At 43.3% G+C, this 17,915-nt stretch overlaps 1 protein-coding gene across 4 annotated transcripts in view; it reads right to left on the reverse strand.

Moving 5' to 3' along the window:
• LOC129823061 (lethal(3)malignant brain tumor-like protein 4) overlaps positions 1 to 17,915 on the reverse strand; it is a 133,894-nt gene that overhangs the window by 6,528 nt on the left and 109,451 nt on the right. For all 4 annotated transcript variants that reach the window (XM_055881763.1, XM_055881762.1, XM_055881761.1 and 1 more), the window contains exon 18: positions 7,597 to 7,766. In XM_055881763.1, coding sequence (XP_055737738.1) covers positions 7,597 to 7,766 — 170 coding nt within the window. The remainder of the gene's footprint in view (positions 1 to 7,596; positions 7,767 to 17,915) is intronic.

A 17,915-nucleotide genomic window follows, 5' to 3' on the forward strand; every position in this document is an offset into this window, starting at 1 on the left:
GCTATGTCATTCCTATGAAATTGTTATTTAGGCCTCAAGATGAAGGGTTTCAGTAAAGAAAATCAGTGAGTGTTGACAGAAAAACAACATGAGATCAGTGAGATCAGTGAGTGATGTGTGAAGCTACAGCCCGTCTCACTATCGCCAGTCAGAACAACAAATCATGTTGATATTGAGAAACCGGTTGCCTGTGGGCACTGACATTTCCTGACGCCCTAAAGAAGCTAGTGATAATTCTATTCCAGCGATACTAAAAGAAGGCGTAAAAAGAAACCAAAATACTAACAATTTAAGGTGAACTAGACACAAAATTATGGGATAGCTTTCAATCCATATCCAGTACCTCCTTTGAATTCCATTGAACCGTTTGAGCTACAGGTGAGGAAAGAGCAAACCAAGTGAAGAAACACATTTTTTGGAGAAAAGCTTCCAATAATAGCCTGGGTTAGCTGGGGTTCTAGTGGGCCTGACTGCAGCTGGTCCTGGGATAACGCCCAGGTAATTCAGGGAGGTCAGAGAGAGCCAGAAGCTGCTATATGATGGATATCAACTGCTTTACAACAGGGCACTATCTGCTGGGAGCCATTGACGGGAGAAAATAGACTATAGAAAGCCAATAGGCCTGCCAAAACCTTGTCAAATGATGCTTTAAAAAAATTTAATGAAAGGGATGGTGGGGCGTAAAGTGCTACAGTGAAAATGCTAGTGAAAATTACTTATCCCAAAAAAATAACAAGGTAACTCTTCCTCCTCTGTCAGTTTCTTCTTACCATAATGAAAACATGGAAATTATCCATCAAGCTAAATTACCAGACACCAAGAAATCATCCAGCTAATTCACTGACAACAGAGTTATAATTAGCCTTTAAGTGGGGTTGGCGGTAGCCTTGAGGTTAGAGAGACAGACCAGTAACCGGAAGGTTGCCGGTTAAATCCCTGGGATGACTGACTGCAAGGTGACAATTTCTGTGCAAATGGATATGTTTCAACTCGTATTAGTTGTATGTACAGGATACACATTGTTTAACAAAATGCTTACTTGCAGGTTCCTTCTCGACAATGATAAAACAAGAAATAACGAAGTAATGTATTGAGCATGGCCCCAGCGGATAAAACAAAAGCCACACATTGGAGACAACACTCGCTGCATTCGTGCTACATGAGGGTGTGCTAAACAGCTGAGCTAAAGGACTGATTATGAAACAGCAGTTTGGTCAAGTCTCAGACCCTTCAGACCTCACCCTGCTAACACACCTAAATAACACCTCCCAAAATCTATTACCTCAATGCCCATCACTGGCCAGTACAAAAATAAACACCAATGTCCCTCTCCACTCAGACCCAGGCCCTGTTCTTAAAATGGATCCTTCCTGCCTTGAAGTAATCACCTATCTGACATGACTGGAAGGAAGAATCTGAACAAGGCCACAGTGGCTAGAAGGCACAGCAATTGAATGTCAGTGTTCATAGATGTCAATGGACCTAGAGGATGCTGTCGCTACAGGTTATGAGTCTGTGGAGACCAATAAGGTGTTTCCAACTCTGCTATGCAGAATCATGAAAATTCAGCGTCTGTACATGGCTCCTTGAAGGAACTGGCCAGTAGCCTGTACTGGGTTCAAAGACTATTCGTTTTCTTTAAAATAATTTGAGCATTTGATTTAGCCTACCTGGAGTGTCAGATGGGTGGGGTTTGCACGTTTAATTCCATTAGTTAAGCTCAAGCTCAACCAAGCACAGCTTAAGTATCTGAAAGCAAACGGGTACCATTTGAATCCAGGTCCGCCGTGGTAGGTCTATCAAGGCTGAATCATTCTGCTAGCACTAGCTGCAGCGGACTGCCTGATACCTGAGTGACATGTCACATATCTGGCCTCGACATCAGACAGAGTAATGTCAGTGAGTGTCTACATTACAGTGAGGAGAGACAACTCATGATTAGCTAAATGCTATGTATGAAAGTTCTTTAAAAAAACAGATCAAGACATATTTCTGGAGTGGATTGGAATTCAAATCGGGAAATCTAAATTTGTGCTTGAATTATTAATGAATCAAAACAGTTCTCCAGTTTCAAAAGCATCAGCCTGTAAGGATGTTATTACCAATGACAACACTTTACGTACACCATCACCCATTTACTACCAACAAAATCAATTTGTAACTTTTGAAAACCTTTCCCAATCAATCATAAATCCTGGTCAACATCCATCCTTCTTGATCCAAGCTTCATCCTAACACACCATATAATTCCTAGTATGTGCTCCAGCGCTACAAATGCAAATGGCTCAGTAAGCTAAGTGTTTTCGTCTACCATATTGGCATGGTAAACATCTCCAGCCAGTGTGTGTTAAAATGGGGCAGGAGTGGTTCGAGCATTAGAAGACTGTTACAGTCCTGGGCGAGAGAGTATCGCTCTTAGACCAGAGTCTTTGCGAGGCTGGTCCCATAGTGAGACTCCCAGCACTACTCCTACGGAGGGTGGCACAAGAGGACATTCTCCTCTCCTCCACATCAGCTGCTGACATCCTCTCTTCTTTCGCCCCTTAGGAAAATATGATGGGCTATAATTGGCCTCGCAGGAGTCCAGGAGTCCAAAGGGGCCTGAAACATTGACCTTTCCGTTTGAAAGCACCGCTTTTGAAGAACTTTGACTCTCTCTCTCTTTGAGAGAGAGGGGGGTTGTGGGAGTTGAATGCCAGATGGGTTATAGTCATTGTAGTGTCACTGTAGTGGAATGAGTGAATAAATATGATCGGGATCAAGAGCTGGCAAGATAATGAACCCCAAGAATGAAAGATTCAGCCTGGGTTTCTGGAATCTTAACTACAGTATGTCCAGCTGAATGCTGAAAGGAGATGGGAAATGCACAGGACGTAACATCTTAATAGATATGTATGAGAGGGTTGATGAAGATACAGGAGATACTGATGCTCCAGGACTGTGGCTCAGTAGGTCAAAGTGTGATGCTAACAACGCCAAGGCTGTGGGTTCAATTCCCAAAGGGATCACAACATAAAAAATAAAAAATGTATGCACAGTGCTTTGGATGATAGTGTCTGCTATTACATGGTGCAATGCTAAAACCAATCAATTAGCTACTGGTTATGTTGGAGAAGTGCTGGCTGATTGGTGATAGTGAAATGTGCCCATTCAGTACTGCTCTTGGCTATCAAGCTATAGAACCTCGGCGAAGGACTTCCTGACTATGAGGAAACATCTCTAGGCTTTTGGGGGGAGGGGGGGGGGGGGGGTGTTACACAAGCAGTGCTCCTCTCCCTCTAGTCGATCCCTTTACAGTCCTCCTCTCTTTCTCTCTACTGCCAACTCACGCCTTCCACTCACCTTCCAATCTCATGCCAAATCCCCACAACTGCCAAGACAAAACTTCCACCTCCGGTAAAACTCGATGACATTCTATCCTCCCCCTCTCTGCAGGTTGCTGTCATAAGACAAGCCTGGGCCATGTTCGGCAGGCACAACACGGACCTTTGCAGATTGAAACGTCATGAAAAGCCTACGTGATGCCTTCTTCTAGACGTCAGAGGGGTGCGTTTGTTCAACGTAATATATTTATGTTGCATCTTGGATGCTGGGTTTCTTTACTGATTATTTCACATTCACACAGGTAACACAGCTAGCCACCACTCTTCACTGCTTCAGCCCTACTAACCCTACTGCCTTCCCAGGTGACCCCACTTGCCTCTCATTGGCCAAATCAAAATCTTTGGGAGGACAGTAGCCCAATTACCATTTGTTCATTCAAACTATAACCCTCTTTTGAATTAACATGATTGTTTATTATGAATAATAACGTTCCCAATATATATCTGAATGTCCCACAACACTGTGCGTTTCTGTTGTGTGTTCAGAGATAGTCTTGGTTACCTCTACTGTAGCATCTCTCTCTTCAATCTATGCTGTGAGGGGGCCAGATCTTTCTCTCCTCTTCTATCTCTTTCTTATCTTCCCCTTCCCTCCTCTCTCGCTCTCTTTCTTCCCCCTGTTGTGCCTCATTGGTGCCCGCAATAGTTGGAAAATACTCGAACCCGTAACACAGGTGTGTGACCTTCGTTACCGTTGGAGATGCTCAGTGGCGGCAGCGAGGAGCGGAGAAGGTGTGTGTGTAGCGAAAGGGGAATAATCACATTAAGTCCGGTAGCCTCCCTCATCTCATCAATCAACAGAGATGAAGAGAGAGTGCTTAGCAACCGCAGGAGGATCGTGGCATTGGCTGTATCGCGCACGCCGTTTAGACGGGTACGTAGGCATGTCAATTAATTCTTAAGAGTGGAGCGGCCTCGCTGAGGGATTCTGATATTTCATTTGAGTCTCGTACTCTAACCATCCAAGGATTTCTCCTTTTCTCAAGTGATGGCTGACATTTCAATAGATTTGGACTGATATCAATTTGGCTTGACAAAGCAGGTTTAAACCACAATACAAAGGGACTAAGAAATGATGCTAGTCTGTTCAATAGAGCAGACTGAGAGAATGGCGAGGACTAACCACATCAATAAAATGATTGAAAACATTATTCATACGCCTACACATTTCCATTGCGTTTCTACCACTCTTTCCTTTATGCCCACAATGCATCAACTGTAAACAAACAGTCAAATCTCTGAGTCTATTTACCACGAGGCTCTCTGGTTGCTAGTGTCAAAGTTTACGGTCACACCTGGTTGCTATAGTGATGTGCCTTTGTCAAGCTCATGAAGCCTGATATCAACAGTAGAAGAGAAATGGGGTGGAAAGGAGACTGGACAGTACTTTACATGAGGACACTGGTTCCCTATAAACTGACAGACAACTGGGTTACACAACAAACTTTCATATAAAGGGAATAAAGGGTTTTCTATAAGTGAACTAAGGGAAAATAGAATCCTTTACATTGCAGCAAGCAACATGTACAGCAAACTCAACAATACCTATAAGGCCTATAAGGACCCATAATGACCTATACAAGATACAATACCAGATGAAGAAACAAACTAAGGTAAGACATTGGCTGAATCTCAAAATCACTCCCTTCCCCTCACCCCTCCATTTGTTTCATTCACGTGTACCTGCGCCATTTGCACAAGTGTCCCAAAGCTGAGGGAGTGACATTTATCAAGGGTATAGGGCAGGGGTAGACAACCCGGTTCCTGGAGTGCAGCAGGTATTGCAGGATTTTGTTCCAACTAGGCACCACACCTGACCAACTGAGCTAATTGATCAGTTCAGTGATGGCCTAAATTCAACACACTTGGTCTTCCAGGTCTGTTAAATGAAAAACATGAAGTGCCTGCGGCCCTCCAGGACCAGGTTGCTCTACACCTGAAGTATGGGATAATTAGACCCTCAGGTAGCCACTTCGACCGAGCCCGCAAGGCTGCACGCTTCAGAGCGAAGTGTTATCCCGACAAGCACTGCGATATGTCTGGAGTTTGAAACAAAAGAATGGAGAGGCGTGTACAATTAATTATATACCACGTACATTTGTTTATGTCTGATTTCCAGACTTGACAAATGTAACAGATTAAACAACTCCCAAATTAAATGTTTCACTGTTACTGAGGTTTAAATCTTGAAAAACGACAGATTTGTTCATTTGAATTTCATGCTTGTTTTATTATTTAAAAGAGGAACATGAATTGCATCATTGAAGTCAGGAGTGTGACCCGAAATTGACAGGTTTATTGATCCCCTCGTCACTCTCTGGAAGTCACCATCAGAGTTAGTCAGTAACACATGACAACGGATGTCCCTCCGAGCGAGTTTGTAGGGGCCAGGTGGTGGTTTGTGATTCAACGATCATCAAGCATACGTCAACGGGTCTGTGTGTGTGTGTGTGTGTGTGTGTGTGTGTGTGTGTGTGTGTGTGTGTGTGTACTGTATGAGTGTGTGTCACTGCTTCTCTCCACATAATTGCAACTATCGATTCACAGGTGCATGTGTGTATGTACAGTTGAAGTCAGAAGTTTACATACACTTGGGTTGGATTCATTAAAACTAGTTTTTCAACTACTCCACAAATTTCTTGTTAACAAACTATAGTTTTGGCAAGTCAGTTAGGACATCTACTTTGTGCATGACACAAGTCATTTTTCCAACAATTGTTTGCACACAGATTATTTCACTTATAATTCACTGGATCACAATTCCAGTGGGTCAGAAGTTTACATACACTAAGTTCACTGTGCCTTTAAACAGCTTGGAAAATTCCAGAAAATGATGTCATGGCTTTAGAAGCTTCTGATAGGCTAATTGACATCATTTGAGTCAATTGGAGGTGTACCTGTGGATGTATTTCAAGGCCTACCTTCAAACTCAGTGCCTCTGCTTGACATTGTGGGAAAATCAAAAGAAATCAGCCAAGACCTCAGAAAAAACATTGTAGAACTCCACAAGTCTGGTTCAACCTTGGGAGCAATTTCCAAACGCCTGAAAGTACCACGTTCATCTGTACAAACAATAGTACGCAAGTATTAACACCATGGGACCACGCAGCCATCATACTTCTCAGGAAGGAGACGCGTTCTGTCTCCTAGAGATGAACATACTTTGGTGCGAAAAGTGAAAATCAATCCCAGAACAACAGCAAAGGACCTTGTGAAGCTGCTGGAGGAAACAGGTACAAACGTATCTATATCCACAGTAAAATGAGTCCTATAATCGACAAAACCTGAACGGCCGCTCAGCAAGGAAAAATCCACTGCTCCAAAACCGCCATAAAAAAGCCAGACTACGGTTTGCACATGGGGACACAGATCGTACTTTTTGGAGAAATGTCCTCTGGTCTGATGAAACAAAAATAGAACCGTTTGGCCATAATGACCATCGCTATGTTTGGAGGAAAAGGGGGAGGCTTGCAAGCCGAAGAACACCATCCCAACCGTGAAGCACTGGGGTAGCAGCATCATGTCGAGGGGGTGCTTTGCTGCACGAGGGACTGGTGCACTTCACAAAATAGATGGCATCATGAAGATGGAAAATTATGTGGATATATTGAAGCAACATCTCCAGACATCAGTCAGGAAGTTGGTCGCAAATGGGTCTTCAAAATAAACAATGACCCCAAGCATACTTTCAAAGTTGTGGCAAAATGGATTAAGGACAACCAAGTCAAGGTATTGGAGTGGCCATCACAAAGCCCTGACCTCAATCCCACAGAAAATTTGTGGGCAGAACTAAAAAAGTGTGTGCTAGCAAGGAGGCCTACAAACCTGACTCAGTTACACCAACTCTGTCAGGAGGAATGGGCCAAAATTCACCCAACTTATTGTGGGAAGCTTGTGGAAGTCTACCCGAAACATTTGACCCAAGTTAAACAATTTAAAGGCAATGTTACCAAATACTAATTAAGTGTATGTAAACTTCTGACCCACTGGGAACGTGATGAAATAAATAAAAGCTGAAATAAATAATTCTCTCTACTATTATTCTGACATTTCACATTCTTAAAATGAAGTGGTGATCCTAACTGACCTAAGACAGGGCATTTTTACTAGGATTAAATGTCAGGAATTGTGAAATACTGAGTTTAAATGTATTTGGCTAAGGTGTATGTCAACTTCCAACTTCAACTGAATGCATGAGCGTGTGTGCTCTCACCTCATCCACGGTCCAGTGGGCCACGCAGCTGGCCTGTAATCCGGCCACCCCAGGCAGCAGCTTGCAGTGCTGCTCCCAGCACAGGGGTAGGTCCCGTCCGGGTTGAGCCGACATGGCCGACAGGAACACAGACTGGTGGAGGGCCTGCTGCAGGCTGTCCAGACTGCTCTCTGCAGGGGGAAAGAGAGAGGGAGGGTAAACATGTTATTAATGTGTTGCCAATGTGACTGTTAGTGAATGAGTGAGATCACTTTCTTTCTCACAGACAGACAGAGGGAGAGCGAGAGAGTGTTTATTCAAGTGTAAAAAACACACAGTAGTAAAGTCAAGCGACAGGCCTAAGACCTGAGTTCTTTTTTCCTTTTGATTTTGCAGTGCATCAACGAACAAAGCATTTTTCTTTCAGCTTCCTTTCCTTATTTTCCAATAATCTTACATTTCTTATACCTCTTATGCCATTGTGCCAAAACAGAGGAGTAAAGGAATACTCCATTACTTAGTCCCTTTTGACAGCACAGTACAGATGCATCTCTCTTCATTAACCGTAGCACACAGCGGTAGATAAGAATGAAGTGCTCCTGAGTTGTTAGTAGGCCAATAGACTAGGGGATGCACTAATGGTTGTCATGACTGAGTGATGAAGAGGCCAGCTAAAATGCCCTTTCTATAACCAAGATCCACCCTGAGTTTTGGCAGGCAGCACAAAGTGGGGTGAGCTTTGAGTGTGTGTCAGTGTGTGTGTCTCAGTATGTATGGGAGAAAGAGAGAGAGAGTGTGTGTGTGTCTCAGTATGTATGGGAGAAAGAGAGAGAGTGTGTGTGTGTCTCAGTATGTATGGGATAAAGAGAGAGAGTGTGTGTGTGTCTCTGTATGTATGGGAGAAAGAGAGAGAGTGTGTGTGTCTCTGTATGTATGGGAGAAAGAGAGAGAGTGTGTGTGTCTCTGTATGTATGGGAGAAAGAGAGAGAGTGTGTGTGTGTCTCTGTTTCTGGGTGTGTGAATGCGTGTTTCTCTCTCTCTCTCTCTCTGTGTGTGTGTGTGTGTACTGACAGCAAGAACAGGGTCAGATACAGGACATTATGTTTTTCTTCTAGTTGTCTCCTAGCGATGTCTCGAAGGAGCAGAGATTAGTTTTACACGCTTGTCAACTGTGACATTTGTCTAGGTTTGCTGCGCCGATGGCCAAATATAACTAAAATCTTTAGCCTACGCAGTCTCCAAAGGGTTTTTAATAGTTAAAGATTATTATTATGATTAAGATTGAAATCATTGTGTCATCAGTGTTATATTGCACACAATCATATGGTATAGTGTGAGGGGATTTGTGTGAGAACTGGAATACATGCAGACAATGTGAACAGATATAGTATCCTTTCCACTGCTTGTCTCAACTAAAATTGCCTTTCTATTGCACTTCTGCTCTTACCTTTTGAAGCTGTCGTCCAATTACATTTTACGGTGTTGTTTGGTATTATTACGAACAATCTAATAGACAACGCAATAGATTTGAAGTGCTGTCCAATTAAGATGGTTTTTATTTAGTACAGTTTAAGGTTCTAAAAGGTCACCGTATACAATTACATTTTTTTTGTATACAATTATTGTCAATTAAACAACTCTAGAGCTCCCTCCATTCAGTTGACTTCCTGCAGACACAGCCACAAACCCTGCCACAGTCTGAATATGACATGGGAAAACCCAGTCACCTCCTTCCTGTTTAAAAAAAAAAAAAACGGGCACGACACAGAAAGCTTTAATGTCATTACAGGAACACAGGCCTACTTTGATCATACAACTTTGATCATGGTGCCACGGTACAGCGCCCTTAGAGAAAGGAAGTTCACGGCACAGCGCTGTAAATGGGGAGCGCACGATTACGCCACAAAATATAGGGCCGAGAAACTAGACAGGGAACACGGATTGGATCACCTTAGCACAGGGTCTGCAACCTTTATGAAGAGACATTTTTTTTTTTACACACACACAAAAAAAAGTGTTGAGGGAGCCACACAAGAAATTCCAGCCCTTTTCAAGTGCAATAGTGACAATATCTGTTATTCAGCACTACGGATAGCAGTCGGATCAAATAAGCATGAAATCTGGCGTCCAGGGTCACAGAGCAGTGAACACAGCGGTAGTCTGGTGAAGTTGCAGGGAGAATTGAATCTCGTGAACATACAGTAAAATATGCTGTAGGAGTGATGTCACTTTTTGATTTAAAAACCTACCAAAGAAGGAAATATTGTTCTCCAGTGATTAATTGAAAAACACACCTCAAGTTCCACAAGAAGCTGATTAATAAAACACAGATTTTATACACAAGTTTTATAATGCAAATAGAAGGTTTGATTGTAATCAATATTTATTACAATGCTTTAACTGAAAACAAAGTGTCTTGTGTTTCTTTACTTTTATAAATTATTGTTGTTATCTTTGGTACATTTGAAAAACAGAATAGAAATATGATAAGGTAGACTGCGATTTGAGGTTGCCACGAGCAGCACTGCAAATATTGAGTTGAGAGAGATGCAAGACTTCGCTCTCACACAGTACTGCGCATGTGCACGGGTTCGCTTCACGCTGTTACAGCATGGTAGCCACGGGACCAAAACAGCAAAGTTGAGCATTGCGCTTCAACGCTCTTAGTTGTTGCATAAATTTACCCACAATGCTGTTTACTTTCTGTATTGATGGCATATCCCTGAGTCTACCTTTAACATGTATTGTCATGTAGATTGTAACGTAGCCCATCTTTCCAAACACAAATATAATTTTTGTCAATAAATGTAAAAAAATACACAAAGAAATATATTTGTCTTTCGGAGGCGGAAATCTAGCCAGGGAACCACAATGGGCAGTACGCAGCCGACAGCATTTGACCGTCCTGTTCTAGAACCAACATCCCCCCCTGTGTTTTCTACAAATAAAACAATAAGGCGTACCATCACCATGCTATTTGATTGAACGACAGAAGAGATCAAACTGAAAAGGTATTAATCGATGTGAAAAGAACGGGAACATTATTATGTACGTATTTTTAGACAAACAAATTCAATTACCCTGCCCTATTTTGCTCCATCAAAATAACAAGCTCAGGAGAAAATTGACAATGGTACAGTAGTTACCATGGCAATGTTTCTATCTAAAGCAGGGGCTTTACTGTGTTGCAGTGTTTTGGATCAGTCTGCTTTGTTTCAACGACACACACCCCTCCATCTGAGTGAAACTGTGATTTCCCAGCCTTCAGGCTACGGGGGAGAGAGAGAGAGCAGAGGAAAACATAAAGGGCCTTTTAAAGCGCCCCCCCTTCCCCCTCCCTCTCCCTGTGGGCATAGCCGAGGAAGCGTCTTGCTCAAATGTTACTGGCGAGAAGAGATGAATTTCAAACGTGTGGAGAGTCAGCAGACAGGAGCACTGGAGATATGTTAATGTCTGGTGGTGTCCATCTTCTGGGGCGGTATAGGAGTGAGTGAGGCAGTGAGCTGCAGGGGGGACAGAGCAGACATGGTGTGTCTCACTAGGGAGACATCCTGGCTCCAGGGATGGCTTCTCCCTCATTACTAAACATCTCAACGTGTGTATGTAATAATAATAATAATACAAATTAATAATATGTGTGTGTGTGTGTGTGTGTGTGTGTGTGTGTGTGTGTGTTACTGCGTAAAAAATATCAGACAGCTTGACAACTCATCAGGAGACTGACACTGTCGTGTGATAATTATAATACAAAATAATAATGTGTATGTGAGAGACTGCATAAGAAATACCAGACAGCTTGACGACGCGTCAGAAGACTGACACTCTACCGGTGTCCCATGATCTGTGACAGTAGGACCTTGAAGCCTCGTCAAGTTATTTACGTATTTAAATGATTGAGTGTTACTGACCGATTTATCTACACCTGAATGCAAGAGTTATGGAGTCCTGTGAACAAGTCAGGGCAGTTTGATTCTGTAATGCTGCGAGCCCCAGGACTTCAAACACTGCGCTAACAGACCAAAACAAATGGATTTCCTGGCAAACACTTCTTAAAACATTCTGAGAATCCCCCGTGGCGGTGAAACTTGCATTTTTCCATCCCCCAGTGAGCGTGAAACTCCTGTCAGTCCAAAACAGACTGCTGCTACCAAAGCCTGCATGCGCTTTAACCGTATACGGACTACCTGCACACCACCACCGAGAAACCAATTTGCTTACTGCCGGGTTAGCGCTAGAGCTAACAAAAGCTAATCTATTGTGTCAATAACAGCAGACCTCCGGTTTCACATTGAAGCACACAACTCAACTACACCCACTATCATGCCCCCAGTGATTCAGGCACTCTTGTGGTCACTGGATGGATGGTAGCAGCACCGCCAGGTCGAAACCAGAACAATTAGTGATGTTTCGCAGCATTAATGACACGATAGCGTTGACCCCACACTGTATATTTGAGTGGAACTATTAAATCGTGATTAGTAGAATAAGATATTTGTTTTGAAAATGCTTTGATGTTACTTATGATAAATTAGATGGATTCCTATGCTTATTAGTAAGCATAATCAATTGTGATGAAGTTAATGATACAGCGCCATTTCATCTTCAAACTGTTTTTTTTTTAACAACTTAAGTGGGAAAGCTTAAAGAGTCTTTGCATCCTCAGCCAATACAGTGCAGCTCATACGGTTACAAAATGTCGCGGACCAGTGGAGTCTACCGACGTTGGGGATGTACTCTGCAGTTCAGGACCAGTGGAGTCTACCGACGTTGGGGGATGTACTCTGCAGTTCAGGACCAGTGGAGTCTACCGACGTTTGGGATGTACTCTGCAGTTCAGGACCAGTGGAGTCTACCGACGTTGGGGATGTACTCTGCAGTTCAGGACCAGTGGAGTCTACCGACGTTGGGGATGTACTCTGCAGTTCAGGACCAGTGGAGTCTACCGACGTTGGGGGATGTACTCTGCAGTTCAGGACCAGTGGAGTCTACCGACGTTGGGGGATGTACTCTGCAGTTCAGGACCAGTGGAGTCTACCGACGTTGGGGGATGTATTCTGCAGTTCAGGACCAGTGGAGTCTACCGACGTTGGGGGATGTACTCTGCAGTTCAGGAACAGTGGAGTCTACCGACGTTGGGGATGTACTCTGCAGTTCAGGACCAGTGGAGTCTACCGACGTTGGGGATGTACTCTGCAGTTCAGGACCAGTGGAGTCTACCGACGTTGGGGGATGTACTCTGCAGTTCAGGACCAGTGGAGTCTACCGACGTTGGGGGATGTACTCTGCAGTTCAGGACCAGTGGAGTCTACCGACGTTGGGGGATGTACTCTGCAGTTCAGGACCACATTTGACCCATGTCCATTTTCCTTTTTTGAGGAGAATACAGTGACGTACAGTAGTTTAATTATCATAGTCCAGACCTGGGATAACTATAGTTTTATGCTTTGTTGAAAGCAACTAATTTTCCAGGGTTAACAAATACTAACTTTGGCGGTGACTAAAACTAATTGAATAAAGATCTCTGAAAGTGTCTACTTTTCTGAAACTATTGGATTGGCTACCTTCAACTTATGGCAGGGCTACATTTGGAACTGCATGTTGAAGATAGAAACATAATAGTGGAATATACTATTCCACTCTATCTGACAATCATATTTACCAATCTACACAACCAATTAACCAATGATATTTTGTACATATACAGTGTACTAGACTAATTAAACTTTAATGGTTTTTGTTTTTTCAAATAACTTCAAATATTATTAGGTTTTTTGAGACCTGTAGTTGAAACTATATAAAACTTAATTTGACTACCTTGAGTATTTGAAAAGTTGGTATTTTCAAATAAACTACAAAATATAACTATTTTCTGCCAAGGTATGCCACAGTCACCTCTGTTAAATCCATCTCTGCTCCTCCTCCATCTTGCTCACAAAACAGGCCTGATCGGTCATTACAATAGAAGAGAGAGGGAAGAAGAATCGATTCTGCCAAATTCTTCAGACAATTTACAGCAGTGTCCGTGGCTTCATATTGTCATTCAAAATTCAAATTTGAATGAAGGTTGAATGAAGGTTGAATGAAGGTTGAATGTCTTCATGTGGCACAAAAGGAAGACCTCCAAAACAGCAGCATCTCAAATACAGATTGGCATTAATAAATAACTCACCTCATAAAAATACATTTCTTGTGTTGTTTCCTTTAAATATGAAACTAATGATGCAATAATGAATAACAAATGATGGGTGCTGTGACCAAATCACGTTAAAGCTCAATATCCACCGCGAAACATGACACGCTGTTAGTGTAGAGGACGCCACTTAAAGGCAGAGTGCAGTGAAAAACATGATTTGTCTGTGATATATATATATATATGATAATCATGCCCCTTTAGTGTAAGAGCTGTTAGAAAAGACAGCCTGAAATATAACCTGTTTTGGTGGGATGGTTTTGGACTGCCTTGTGACATCACCAGGTGGTAAACTGGTTGATAGATCAACAAGAGAGTTCCATACCGCTTTGCCTTCAAAACAGCTAGTTTTCCCCACTCCTAGACAGTCCTAGCAAAATTCTTGCTTGCTATTTTTGTTTGTTTTCAATTAAAATGGTCAAAAACAAATCACAGTAAGGTAGTTAATGGTTACCCAGAAATGATTTGATATTGAGATAAAACGGCTGCATTGGACCTTTAAAGTCCTAATTTTCATGGTCTTTTCTGGAGAATAGGCATTCTTTAGTCTCATATAAAAGAGGCAATGAAAACAATTTCAACGCTTTTGAAGACAGTATCGTTATATTACATATGCAACCATTTGCATATACCATGGCCATTTTACAAATAAAGCCCGTTCTTGTTTTTTTCTACAGCATGTAGCCCCAAGGGATCTGCATCCACCGTGTAACACCATTGATCTTCATTCTTTTCAACAAAGAAACACTGCCGACTGTAGATTCATTGCCGAGTCATTGGCTCTTCCAGGTGATTAATCATTGGTAGTACTCTGGGTCGTTTATAACATTTTATAAGAAAAGCAAACAAAGTAAAGCGGCCTGTACTGTGATTGTTATGTGAGCTATTATACGTCTAGATACGTTACTCGTCTAGACCTGAACACAAGCACACTTCAAACAAAAGAAGCAGAGGTCATCAAATTCAGCTATTTTGTCCTTCAAATCGGTGTCCAGAATTTTTACAAGCAGGATAATGAGATAATAGCCACAGCTGAAAATAAAAGATCTGCTCATCGTGCTGCGCATGACTCATCGTTGAGCAGCGTCTGAGAGCCAGTGTGTGTGTGTGTGTGTGTGTGTGGGGGTGTGTGTGTGTGGGGGTGTGTTTGTGCTCTGAGTGGCCAGCTGGGACATTGTGACCCTGCATGCTCCTCAGGGGTAGCAGATCAGACGCGTATGTGAAGTGAAGACGCTCCGTCGCCCTCTGTGGGGCCCGCTGGGTCCTCTCAGCTGGGTACTGGGGTCCCGTGGGACGGCCCTGTCACATATTACACACACTGTGGTGCTGGCTGAGGTATCCAGCTATACTCTAGTTCAGGGCTCTCCAACCCTGAGAGCTACCGTCCAACCCTAATCTAGCACACCCGATTAGCTGGTTGATAAACTGAATCAGGTTAGTTACAACTTGGGTTGGACACAAAAACCTACAGGATGGTAGCTCTCCAGGAAGAGGGCTGCGTCTAGCTGCTAGTGGAATCCTAGGTTTGCTACCACCGCACTGCTAGCAGGCACATACAGAGAGACCCGGGATACAAATGCCATGGCAATGGTCACAGCGTATTACCTGGGAGACTACGGGAGGCTGGCGGCTTGTCAAGGCTGTTTTTTGTATGCATAATTCTGTACCTCCCCAGGCAAAGGAGTCACGCTGTACCTCCCCAGGCAAAGGAGTCACGCTGTACCTCCCCAGGCAAAGGAGTCACGCTGTACCTCCCCAGGCAAAGGAGTCACGCTGTACCTCCCCAGGCAAAGGAGTCACGCTGTACCTCCCCAGGCAAAGGAGTCACGCTGTGCCTCCCCAGGCAAAGGAGTCACGCTGTACCTCCCCAGGCAAAGGAGTCACGCTGTACCTCCCCAGGCAAAGGAGTCACGCTGTACCTCCCCAGGCAAAGGAGTCACTCTGAGTAGCTAATACAAAGATGAATGGCTATGTAGGTCTCGTAAGGCTAAGTTGGTAGAGCATGGTGCTTGCAAAGTCAGGGTTGTGGGTTCGATTCCCACGGGGGACCAGTACAAAAAAAAGGTTGAAAAAATAATGAAAATGTATGCACTCTACTGTAAGTCGCTCTGGATAAGAGCGTCTGCTAAATGAGTAAATTGTATTATGGTGAATCACACACAAACATCGCCATGATTATACACACAAAGCAGCAGTGAAAAAACAAAGTTATGGTGACTGAAAAAAATGTTTCTTCAGAAAATGTATTCAAGAATGACAGCAAACAGACTGTGAAATATGTCAGCTTTTCTTCCAACAACCTGCTGCGTATTCTCAAAATGCAATCCTTAAGGATATGGGTGTTTCAACTCAATGAGATATCACCTCAGCCACGTGCCATCTTTAAAAGTGGCCTCTGCTGCAAATGGGGAATGACTTGATGAGTTGGACCCAGGTCCTCTGTCCAAGTCTGGACGGTAGGAAAATAAAGGTTGAAATATGTGCTCGTCTCACTCTCTCAGTGGGGTTGCCAGCAAGTCCCGAGGCCAGTCTACAGTCGCGGCCAAAAGTTTTGATAATGACACAAATATTAATTTTCACAAAGTCTGCTGCCTCAGTTTGTATGATGGCAATTTGCATATACTTCAGAATGTTATGAAGAGTGATCAGAATAATTGCTATTAATTGCAAAGTCCCTCTTTGCCATGCAAATGAACTGAATCCCCCCAAAATATTTCCACTACATTTCAGCCCTGCCACAAAAGGACCAGCTGTCAGTGATTCTCTTGTTAACACTGGTGTGAGTGTTGGCGAGGACAAGGCTGGAGATCACTCTGTCATGCTGATTGAGTTCGAATAACAGACTGGAAGCTTCAAAAGGAGGGTGGTGCTTGGAATCCTTGTTCTTCCTCTGTCAATCATGGTTACCTGCAAGGAAACATGTGCCGTCATCATTGCTTTGCACAAAAAGGTCTTCACAGGCAAGGATATTGCTTCCAGTAAGATTGCACCTAAATCAACCATTTATCGGATCATCAAGAACTTCAAGGAGAGCGTTTCAATTGTTGTGAAAAAGACTTCATGGCACCCAAGAAAGTCCAGCAAGCGCCAGGACCGTCTCCTAAAGTTGATTCAGCTGCGGGATTGGGGCACCACCAGTACAGAGCTGGCTCAGGAATGGCAGCAGGCAGGTGTGAGTGCATCTGCACGCACAGTGAGGCGAAGACTTTTGGAAGATGGCCTGGTGTCAAGAAGGACAGCAAAGAAGCCACTTCTCTCCAGGAAAAACATCAGGGACAGACTGATATTCTGCAAAAGGTACAGGGAATGGACTGCTGAGGACTGGGGTAAAGTCATTTTCTCTGATGAATCCCCTTTCCGATTGTTTGGGGAATCCGGAAAAAAGCTTGTCCGGAGAAGACAAGGTGAGCGCTACCACCAGTCCTGTGTCATGCCAACAGTAAAGCATCCTGAGATTCCTGACATTCATGTGTGGGGTTGCTTCTCAGCCAAGGGAGTGGGCTCACTCACAATTTTGCCTAGAACACAGCCATGAACAGAGAATGGTACAAACACATCCTCCGAAGTCAACTTCTCCCAACCATCCAGGAACAGTTTGTTGACAAACAATGCCTTTTCCAGCATGATGGAGCACCTTGCCATAAAGCAAAAGTGATGACTAAGTGGCTCGGGGAACAAAATCTCAATATTTTGGGTCCATGGCCAGGAAACTCCCCAGACCTTAATCACATTGAGAACTTGTGGTCAAACCTCAAGAGGCAGGTGGACAAACAAAAACCCACAAATTCTAACAAACTCCAAGCATTGATTATGCAAGAATGGGCTACCATCAGTCAGGATGTGGCCCATAAGTTAATTGACAGCATGCCAGGGCGGATTGCAGAGGTCTTGAAAAAGAAGGGACAAATCTGCAAATATTGACTCTTTGCATCTGTTTCATGTAATTGTCAATAAAAGCCTTTGACACTTATGAAATGATTCAGTATTCCATAATTAAAACTGACAAAAATATCTGAAGACACTGAAGCAGCAAACTTTGTGAAAATTAATATTTGTGTCATTCTCAAAACTTTTGGCCACGACTGTACAACAGAGGAGATTCATGCAGGTTGGCCCTTTCAAGCAGCTCCGTGTGGAAGACCAATAAACG

This window comes from Salvelinus fontinalis, chromosome 25, assembly GCF_029448725.1.
Source record: "Salvelinus fontinalis isolate EN_2023a chromosome 25, ASM2944872v1, whole genome shotgun sequence".
NCBI lineage: Eukaryota > Metazoa > Chordata > Actinopteri > Salmoniformes > Salmonidae > Salvelinus > Salvelinus fontinalis.